The sequence below is a fragment of the Rhinoderma darwinii genome, chromosome 6 (assembly GCF_050947455.1).
Source record: "Rhinoderma darwinii isolate aRhiDar2 chromosome 6, aRhiDar2.hap1, whole genome shotgun sequence".
NCBI lineage: Eukaryota > Metazoa > Chordata > Amphibia > Anura > Rhinodermatidae > Rhinoderma > Rhinoderma darwinii.
In genome coordinates, this window is record NC_134692.1 from 116,670,749 (window position 1) to 116,681,990 (window position 11,242).

The 11,242-nt window shown below is 40.6% G+C and overlaps 1 protein-coding gene across 1 annotated transcript; it reads right to left on the reverse strand.

Annotated features, from left to right (window-relative positions):
- Positions 1–290: 290 nt before the first annotated feature.
- On the reverse strand, positions 291–10,783 carry LOC142655689 (protein spinster homolog 1-like). The gene is made up of 13 exons (XM_075830162.1): positions 10,743–10,783; positions 9,179–9,406; positions 8,337–8,402; positions 7,421–7,557; positions 6,891–7,042; positions 6,463–6,532; positions 6,031–6,173; positions 5,792–5,944; positions 4,301–4,490; positions 3,686–3,751; positions 3,349–3,447; positions 2,596–2,767; positions 291–1,455 (listed from the first exon to the last, which is right to left on the reverse strand). The coding sequence occupies exons 2-13, from the start codon at positions 9,378–9,380 to the stop codon at positions 1,451–1,453; spliced, it is 1,455 nt and encodes a 484-aa protein (XP_075686277.1). The 5' UTR covers positions 9,381–9,406; positions 10,743–10,783; the 3' UTR covers positions 291–1,450.
- Between the last annotated feature and the right edge of the window lie 459 nt (positions 10,784–11,242).

Genomic DNA, 11,242 nt, shown 5'->3' on the forward strand with positions numbered 1-11,242 from the left:
ACTGTTGTTTGGCCAGCTGCTACTCTGCTACGGCGGTGCGGACTAGTTGGTCCACATACCCACGGATCGTGACATCCTGTGAATAGGAAATACGTTTTGTTTGTGGAACAATCACATTTTTAGACTATTCCTGCATTTCAATCCTGACTCTTCCTTTGATAGGTTTTTATAACTTTCAGAAGCATTTCCCTATAGCTATCTAATAATCCAGAATGTGTAATAAACCAGCAAGTAAAGACAGTATACTATAATAATGTGCTACTATATAATAAAACGCTATCTTTCGGATCATATATTTTTATTAAAATAGCATGACTACATTTTTTCCATAAAGTTGGTATACTTGTAAGAATATTAAAAGCAGTCATGAACATGATGGTTTTAAAATTCGTCCTTTCATCTAAAGATGGTATATAACTGCAGAGTCTTTAGTTGGTATAATGAAGATGAAGGGTATTAAAGTTTGGCAAGCGTTGTTTTGCATTTTTGTTGGTAGTTGCCATTGGTGGTAGGTAAAACTCATCATAGCACTGTGACTCAGCCGAGCCACAGGCAGCGACATTTGTCATTCTTTGTAAGGTCTCATTTGGCAGCGACATTTGTTATTTGTTATGATGTTATTTGACAAATAATTCAGGTCTCGTTCGGCACTGTGACTCAGCTGAGCCACAGGCAGAGACATTTATCATTTGTTGCGACATTAAGGCTCTCTTTGGAATACAGTCCTGTAGTCCAAAGATTTTTCTTTCAAGTCCAAGTTTGCACTGTGACTCAGCCGAGCCACAGGCAGATACATTTGTCTTTCCTTGTGAGGTTATTTCACAAGGACTCCAGGGATTTGGATCTGTAGTCCAAAAATTAGTCAACTCCAGGCTGGCACTGTGACTCAGCCGAGCCACAGGCACAGAAAAAATTCCTTTGAGGTGGACCTAAGTTTGCTGTTAGTCTTTTCTGCAAATTCCTTGGGATGCTTTTCTGAGGAAGAAGTCAGTGAAAGCTCCATATAAATGAGTCTGTGAGGTTGGTCTCGTTTTCTTCCTCAAGCAATCTTTGGAATTGCAGACAATCTAGGTCCAGTTTCCTCAATTGTCGGTATAGTATCTATAATGTTTCAACCACTGGAACCAGTAACAGAGTAGGCAATGGCAGCTTTGTAGTCATGACTACCACTGCCAACTTGCTTGGTATCCTGCCATTTGCATACATGTTGACTTTATGCTGTGTGGTGTCCTTGATTCTGCACGCAGAGAATCCATTTGTGGTTGTTTGGAAACATTATACTTTTGTCTTGAGCAAAGCAGAGCCCTGCTGCTCATTATGGTGAAAGTCTTTAGAGCTCCAAAATATTGATGCTTTTAGTTTTTGATGCCTTTCTTGTATTTCAGCCATGGACATTCCAAGATGTAATGTCCGGATCTTGAGGTATGGTGTAAATAAATGTCCGAATGCATCATCCTGTTATTGAGGTAAAACAAAATAATAAGATTAATGAGGTAGGAATACATTATCAGATCATTCACATGTAATACTGTTCTGCTTTACAATACTAGATGGTTAATTACAAGAGAAGTTACAGATTGTGAACTATCAACGTCACCTATGAGCCTCATTCATCAAAACTGTCTAAGGTAAAATCTGGCTTTATTGCCCAGATTACCAATCAGTGCTCTGATTTGATATCTTTAAATCTATGAAATTTATGTATTTTATGAAATAAAACATATTTGATAGATGGAAAAAAACTTCCATCAGTCAGTAAAGACTTCACCATAATGTCTTTGTGTTCAACTACTTCCACTAAAAAACGTATTAGATTAGGTTGAGGGATTTGCGATTATTGATTAGGTTCAGTGTGTGTTCACACGTTGCTGTCAATTTGTGTTTTTGCAGCAAATTTTGCAAAATCATAAAAAAATGTCATGTTTTTGCAGCAACTTCTTTAATCTGGGGGTAAAATGGGACACAGCCTTAGCATTTGTATAGTGGAAAGAAAAATTATGTACCTACATAATCATAATTATGCACCTATATGTACCATCAAATTTTCTGTTTGGGTCACACCTTTAGCTACAAATATTCATTTTATGCATTTTTATGAAAATTTTAATTTTGACACAAAATTGCATGACTGTGCCTGTGTGCATAAAGTTCAGTAAAGCAGTTTGACAATGTGCCAGGTGTCCTCTTTTACAAAATATATAGGCATAAGGGTTTAGTATGAGACTTTATTTTGCAAGTTAGGTTTTATTTATACATGTCAATAGTGTGAAAATGTTACAGGTTGCTAGAAGCAAAATGTCCAAAAACCCTGGCTGCAAAAGGGTTAATCTTCCTGCACCCTGGACCAATAGCAGATATTCACTTGTTAATAAGCATCAGGAACTCTAGTATTAATGAGCTGAGATGTCCCGGGTATTTACACAAGACTAAATTGTCAGACAAATTACAATCAATCAAAAATCCCATAAAGCAGAATATACAGATTTTGATATAGTCCATATTTTACATTTTCTGACCATACTGGTGGATCTCCACTTTAATTCTGCAGGAGGCATGAGTAAACATTGAACATACACATACAGACAGGGAACATACCTTGGGACTCTATGTCTGCCCTCTTTCGATCTCTCTCAAGAAAGAGGGCAGTTGCCAAGAAGAACCCTCCTCCAATAGCGGATACGAAAACGCAGACCATGAGGGCATATTGCAGGCTGTTAAACATCAATAGGTCAGATTCCGGCTTCCCTTTGCGGATGAGGTCAGATAACTGAGGATAAGAAGACGACACATTGTTATGTAAGATGAATTATTAGAAATAACACAAGTGTATATATTTTTTCCAGACAGTAGATGCTGGATACTATTCGGGAAATCTGGTGACAGCACATGGCAGGAGGTGGCAAGAGGAAACTCCTCACCATAGTTAGCAGAGGAGCTTCCGACCTTCAGCCCATGAGGAGCACTGGTTAAAACTTTGCTAGCCCCAGTTTTACTTATTGGCAAGAGTTTTGCATGTTTTTTTCTTAGGAAGATTATCAATGGCAGGGTAAGAATATTTTCTGGTGTATTTGCGCTGTATGTATGTGGTATGACTGCTCTATGTCATGTCTTCGTTCTGTCTATATGCTGAGTAGGTATACTATCGGTGCTGTATTGGCATTGTATGTGTACTATATGATTTTTGGGGGCTGATAATGTTGATAATGTCTGCTTGGTGTCTGCGTACTGTATTAGTGCTGTCTGCTTCATGTGTAATGTTTGTCTGTTGTGTGTTGTTCACACTGGGGGTCAGTCAGGCTAAGACTTTTCTCATATACCCATTAGGAAGATAATGTGACTAATACTTACCACTCCGATGAGATATGGGCTCCATGCATCACCCAGCAGGTGGGACACAATGATTTGTAAGGCCTCCGCTGTGGAGCGTCTTCTGGGGGTCACCACACTCTAAAACAAGAGGACATTCTGAGTAGACAGAAGGATGTTACTGACCCTAACTCAACAATGGCAGCCAGACAAAGTGACCAAATATCTGCATTATAATATCTGCAAACAGCGCAGTCCACGCTTATAATGTTCTCCGTCTCTTGTCTGGCAGTTATTGTAGAGTCAGTGGCATTTCATGGACTACGCAGGAAAACAGAGAAAAGCCTAAATAAATGTCATTTCAGCTATGATCACTCACCAGGAGGATGTCGTCCACAATGGCAAAGTTCAGCGTCAGCAACAACGCCCCAATGAAGATGAGAATCTGTAGTGAAAAGAAAACATTCAGAAAAGACTGGATGGTGAAGGGGGAAGAGTACAAGTGTTTATCCATTACCCTGAACACAAGTGCTGCACAGGGGGGCAATAAACCTGCCTATAGACCTTACACTGGATAATAATGTACAGTATATGTGTATTAATATGTGTGTGTTTATGTGTTTGTAAAGCTGTGTATTTGGATGTGTATGGTATCCAGTGGTATATACAGTTTTTAAGTATAGGTATATATTTGTGTATGTGTACCTACAGTTACTATATGTTTGTGTATATGTATCTACAGGTACTATATGTTTGTGTATGTATATCTACAGGTACTATATATTTGTGTCTATGTATCTACAGGTACTCTACGTTTGTGTATATGTATCTACAGGTACTATATGTTAGTTTGTATATATGTATCTACAGGTACTATACGTTTGTATATATGTATCTACAGGTACTATATGTTTGTGTATATGCTTTTTTCACCCTTTTTAATATTATTAACAGAAAAACATCAATCACAACAAGCTGTTCATCAGCAACTTACATAGGAGGCCACAAGACTGAATCTTGCCAAGGTCAAGGCCAAGAGCAGGAAAGGGGCGGAGCCCAGCATTCCGCAAGCACAGACTAATGCGTCTGCTCGGGGGTTGACCTTCCTGAACCTTTTACTTATCTCCACACCAGCTCCAACTCCTACGATTCCGGTGATGATAGTGATCATCCCAAAAATTTGGCTGCAAAGGAAGGGTTAAAGAGGTTAACAGATGGATTGTAAAAAATTGTATATAAAGGGTGATTAAAGGATCTTAGTATGACTACTACTCCAACTATCTTCATCTTTGTAAAGATTTAGTCCCTAAACTTCATTCAATGGCAGATGTCTTTACATGCACTCCCTGCAGGATTGATTAATCATGACTAACCTGTATGTATGGAATATGTACATGCGCTCCCTGCAGGATTGATTAATCATGACTAACCTCCATGTATGGAATATGTACATGCGCTCCCTGCAGGATTGATTAATCATGACTAACCTGTATGTATGGAACATGTACATGCGCTCCCTGCAGGATTGATTAATCATGACTAACCTACCTGTATGGAATATGTACATGCGCTCCCTGCAGGATTGATTAATGATGACTAACCTGTATGTATGGAATATGTACATGCGCTCCCTGCAGGATTGATTAATCATGACTAAACTGTATGTATAGAATATGTACATGCGCTCGCTGCAGGATTGATTAATCATGACTAAAATGTATGTATGGAATATGTACATGCGCTCCCTGCAGGATTGATTAATCATGACTAAAATGTATGTATGGAATATGTACATGCGCTCCCTGCAGGATTGATTAATCATGACTAACCTATTTGTATAGAATATGTACATGCGCTCCCTGCAGGATTGATTAATCATGACTAAAATGTATGTATGGAATATGTACATGCGCTCCCTGCAGGATTGATTAATGATGACTAACCTGTATGTATGGAATATGTACATGCGCTCCCTGCAGGATTGATTAATCATGACTAACCTGTATGTATGGAATATGTACATGCGCTCCCTGCAGGAACAATTAGTCATATGTATGTTGTACCAACAGGATACAGACAGGGCTCTCTATGGACCTATCCTAAATATCTTGCCAGTATAGAGCAGACAGTCATGTAGCAGTCTATATACATTATAGGGGGAGATTTCAGATTTGTTGAAGATTTGGCAAATAAATATCCGCAACACTGTATGTACTGCAATCACATTTTGGGGAATTGTTGCAGATTTTCACTGTGGATTTCACCCTTAGCAATGCAAATGTTGAAATCTGAAGCAAATCCTCAGTAAAATCTGCATGTAACGCACCACGTCTGAACCCACCCTATAATAAGACTTCTACCAGGAGCCCTGACCCTTCACCGTGTAGCCTTGCCCAAAAGTCAGGTCAAGAAGAGAAGAGTATGGACATAATGGCAGAGAGCCCCCCTCACAACCTCCTGGCACACCCAGTAAATAAGCGTTTACCTGTCATCAGATTGACATATTACAGTCTGACATGGATCACCTCTGTATAGGAGGACCCGGGCCCGCTTGTAGAATGATAGAGCCCAGTGGGAGAGGGAGCCGGAAATAAATGTCACTGTTGTGAATCCCAGCATGGAAAGCATAAAGCTCGGGCTACAGAGAGAGAGAGAGAAATGTAAGTGACACAAGAGACACGGGGTAAAGCCAGCGACAACCATCACTATACAGAAAACACTCACTTTTTCAGCAAAGCTTTCACATCTGTAATCCAAGAATTGTTGTTTGTGTGTTTCTGCCCATTCTGTTCCGCGGCTCCTCTGGATGGTTCCTTCATAATTAAGAGAAGCAGTAGGACGGCTATAATCCCCAGACCTGGAATGACCTGTTCAGAAGAAGGAGACATTGTATATTATATATATAAATAGAAGTGACTGAAACCAGATTTAAGAAACGAAAAATAGGAAATGACTAAAAAAAAACAAACACTCATATGTCAGTGTTCATAAATGGCTCTCTATAGGTTCCTGAAGGACACTCAGAGAGCTGGAACTGCAACCAAGTGCCCTACTTATTGCTCATCGATGCAGCAGATAAGGGGAGAAATTCCAATAATAAGACTTTACAGGGAAATCGTTGTTTGCCTGCAGGAATCCTGCAATTCTCTCACTTACCCGCAAAGTCCAGTGCCAGTCACCACCAATAGCACTTGTCAATTTAGCGCCCATGATGTATCCAAGGCCACTTAATAGGCAAAAAAGAAGTTTTAAAGTTAAGAATGGGCCATAATCTCCACACAAATATAACTATATACAGACATATATATTAACAGTATAAACATATGCACACATTATATATATTAGACACTTTTTTCATCCTTGATCTTGGTGTGATCAGGAACAATGTGAAGTGATAGCAGGAAATCACAATAGTCTTTACAGTAAGATCAATTCTGCTAGTCATAGGGTTATATGTAAACTGCAGATCATGCAATTCTCCAATATACAAACTCAGTTACATCTATACTAGAAGGTCCTTTTAAATATTCAGAGGACCTCTTGTCATAAGTACTGGATTCTATGTGTTTACACAGGAGACTTACCAGCCCACGGGGATAGCAGTCCAAAAGATGGACAACATGCGGCTGCGCTGGTCTGCTATAAATAGGTCGGCGATGATGGAGGGGGCGATGGTGGAGTAACTTGCAGCGCCAATGCCAACCAATCCTCGCATAAGCAGAAACAGCCAGTAATACTGGGGAAGAGGAAAAAAAATAATCATTCAGAAAATCTTCAGTAAATCTTTAACATTGGGACTCTTATTGATGGCCTAGTCTTAGGATAGACAATGAATGTTTGGTCAGTGTGGGTCTGAACTCCAGGACCACAGACAATCACAATGAAGGGCTGTGGCACTCTTGTGAGCGATGTGTCTCTTCCATTGTTTACACAGGCACAGCGGCCTGTCCGAGAGGGTGGCTGTACCTGGTATTACATCTCGTCACATAAACGTCATTGGGTGGATCGTTGGGGTCCCAGAGGTCAGACCGCCACCAATCAAACATGGAAGAAGGATAGGCCATCAATGTGATAGTCCCGTAAAACCCCAGTAATAATGAACTCAGGATGTTACCTCATCAGGAATAAATGAGCTGCCAAGGATGACGGCTGACCAGAGGGTGATACCAATGCATAGCAGATATTTCCTATTCCAGTGATCACCCAAATATCCAAATACTGGAGCCAGCAACATGAAGCTGCAGAGGAAGACTGAAAGAGAAGGAAGAGAGAAGACGTGAAAGGAAGAGTCCCGACCGGGAAGACTCAGTGGATGAGATTTATTAACTTTTCTATGCCCTGAATTTGCAAAATCAATTTAGAGTTTTGTGCCATATTTGACACGTGCGCCACTTTTCTAAAAAGCAGATGGAGCTCAGCGGAAGGAGGCATTGCCATCTGCAGCCCGACAAATTCAACATAGTTTATGCCAGAAATTGGAATAAATTATAGCGCAAATCCTGCTCGTGGCTGGCGTAGAATTCATTTTCTGAATTTTTTAAAGGACATTCACCTAGTTATACATTAGGTGCATTTTTCTCCAACCTTCTTTATATTAAGACTAGAGTATGAAAATCAAAATAAAATTAATTTTTAAATGGACAAATTATATTAAATCCTGCATTTAAACCTCACTCCCCATCCCCCACTTTAGTTATTCCCCTCCCCCTCTCATTCATTAATGTAAAGCTTCACTGTGCGACACCTTTTGCCCTATAGTGAAATTGATGTAGTATATCTGGTTTCCTATTTTGCGGTTCTCAGACCCCCAGCCCATTCACAGCAGGCACCATTATGTACGTCCATCAGCTGTCCATTCCCCTGACTGAATCTTATTTCTTCACTAGAGACTGATGACATCACAACCTTGTGTCAGTAACATCATGAGACTCCAGTGAATAGATTGGTCACCTTCTCTAGAATATTGGTTTAGCGTCTAAAATGGCGGATTCCAGGTGACTTACAGAATAAGATTTTATGTTAATATCTACCTGCTTGCAGCAAGCCAGATCCACTGTCTTTCATATTAAATGATTTTTGTAAGTATGGCAGCGTCCCTGTCAGAAAAAAAGAGAGATGTCACTATAGACAATGCATGGATTCCCATTATACACATTTATGGCGTATCCACATTGTATGTAGATGTGTTACAATGGCGTCCTTCTCCAGGCCTTGCTTCTTCCTACTGTGGCACGGTCAGGCACGATGGCTGATGTGCAGGGAGCAGCTGAGCAGGCATGCAGGGTGCAGCCGGGAGTGGTGCCATGGCGGCGCGGCTTTACACAAGGAAGTAGAGGGAAGCGCCGCAGCAGGTGGGGGGTGGGTGTTATGGAGGATGAAGGAGGTGGACCGGGGGATACTATAGGGGGGAAGCATTGAGTGGGCTTGTATAGGGTATACAGATATATAGGGATAACAGCAGGGACTGTACACCTGTCCCTGACTGTCCATATATTAGTGTTAATGACTGTACGCTTGTCCCTGACTGTTCATATGAGTGTTAGTGACGGTACGCCTGTCCCTGACTGTCCCTATAAGTGTTAGTGACAGTACGCCTGTCCCTGACAGTCCATATGAGTGTTAGGTACTGTACGCGTGTCCTCGACTGTCTCTATAAGTGTTAGTGACTGTCCCTTACTGTCCCTATTTAAAAAAGCAATGCAAACTACATGTAAAGTTACTCTATGTTTTGTGCAGTTTTCTTTTAACTAGACTACATGTATGATGTGAAGAGATTCAGGGTGCTGTTATTTTAGGTACCTCCACAGCTACAGCATTGATAAAGCCCCCCCCCCCCTGGAAACAGTGTAAGTACCCCCCCCCCCCCACTTACCAGTGATAGTGAACCGATCCATGTAGGATATAAGATTTATATAGAAGAGAATCCCTACAGTAATGATGGAGCGTGTGTAGGAGATTCCAGTTCGGTCATGCACGTCCTGTGCGCTGGGGCTTTCGCCATCGTCTTCGTTTATCTCACATGGAGGAGCCAATAGGCCTTTCTCCTCATCAATGTTCTCATGGCAAGACGCCATGTTCACAGATTCTGAGACTGTAAACTCTGGAGATGGGAAAGGGACATAATATTTAATAACTTTTTATTACCATCAGGGTATATTCACATGCAACAGATTTTTTGTAAGAATTTCTCTGGCTGACAATTAGTTCCAATTATCTGATTGTTTCTGCAGCAAGAATATGGATTTCTGCAAGACCCATTTATATGAATTGGAGTGTTGCTAAAATTTCTGCAACAACTTTGCTGCATGTAAATTCCCCCTTATACCATTAGCGTCGCATTATCCGAGAAATTCTGATAGATAATATGGAATCTCACAAAACCAGAAAACTGAAGAGAGAACCAGTGTTGAGATTTCTGATTAAATGGGTTGTAGGTGATTAGAAAAACATGGCAGCTTTCTAAACAGAAACAGCGCTACTCATGTCCATGGTCTTTGTCTGCTATTGCAGCTCATCCCCATTTAAATGAATGAGGCTTAGCTGCAATACCAGAAACAGCCAATGGACAGGAGTGGCACTGTTTCTGGAATAAAGCAGCCTTATTATGTAATCACATTAAGGCCTCATACACACGATTTTTTTATAATAATAATAATGAACCAATACAGCGTTTTATACAGATGGGCAAAACAGACAAATTGATCTCTGTGTTGGTCGCTGCACTGGTTCCATACTGATTCTGATTTACTCCATACACCGTCTGACAGAGAAAGGCACTATGGGGAAAACTTGGCTTTCATATGGGATCTGATGAATTATGCTGAATTTTGTTTTTACATAGATTGTACAAAGAAACCGCACCAGCGAAATACACGCCATTGTACATAAACTCATAGACTAACATTAGCTGCGTATTTGGGGTCTCACTGCGCTGTCTTCCTGAACATTATAAAGGGGCTGTCTCATCAAAACCACTTCTATCCATATGCCCTGAGGTTCCAGGAGTGAGACACGTGGCGATCTGCTGATCATATGGGCGACTTTTTATCGGTAAAATTTACTTGATAAAACAATCCTTTAACTATGACCGTTCCATAATCCAGAACGTCTGATAATCTGGCAGCTGTGAGATTTTGTTAGTATCCTATTGAATGATCTTTACTGTATGATTATTGTTAAAACGATAATTCTATATCCCACACAGATAATGGTGGGATGCGTCACACAATACCTCCTCCCCTGAATTTACAGCACCCAGGTGTCACATTGATATATATGCCTCTATTCATATGATGCCCAAGACCATGCAGCAGAGCTGTGCCAATCAGCTGCTGTAGAATCAGATGTGCGGCTGGGGAGTAAGATGCATAATAATCTGCAGGAAAAGTCTTATCAGCCTTTTTGAGTGTAACAAATGGAATAAACTGGGTACTCACCAATACTTTTCTCTCCACTAGACGGCGCTCACAATCTCTCGCTTTTCTCACTCACTCTCATTCTATTTCTGTGTGACATCATTGCTTTGTGACATCATCGCTTTGTGACATCATCGCTTTGTGACATAGGAGTTGAGGCCACTGTGATGTAAGTGTTAATAAACGATGGGGCTCAGTTATATGACTACTTTACAATAATGTGATCTGCCCTCTTATATAACCTGTGCCACTAGTAACAGCCTCTATCTGTATCAATGCTTTCTGACCTTTGGCTATCCAGCTACTATGAAACTACAACTCCCAGCATTGCACCACATTCCTCCATGTATATGTATGTGCTGCGCCATGTGTCCTATCTTTGTACATATAACACTATATATTATTACACATTTGTCATTCTACATCATCTCTTCTCCTTCTAGTCCAGTTATTTATACCTATACAGTAGATAAACCCAAGGCAGCCACCACCTGGGGGCCTCTACCGTCACCCCCTTACAC

What these genes read in the sequence shown, in the direction of transcription:
- LOC142655689 (XM_075830162.1), bottom strand. Translation starts at nt 9,380, where the DNA reads ATGGCGTCTTGCCATGAGAACATTGATGAGGAGAAAGGCCTATTGGCT. An exon ending in GCTCATTTATTCCTGATGAG is followed by an intron (nt 7,043 to 7,420) that starts GTAACATCCTGA and finishes CCTCTTCCCCAG; the next exon opens with TATTACTGGCTGTTTCTGCT. An exon ending in GTGAAAGCTTTGCTGAAAAA is followed by an intron (nt 5,945 to 6,030) that starts GTGAGTGTTTTC and finishes CTCTCTCTGTAG; the next exon opens with CCCGAGCTTTATGCTTTCCA.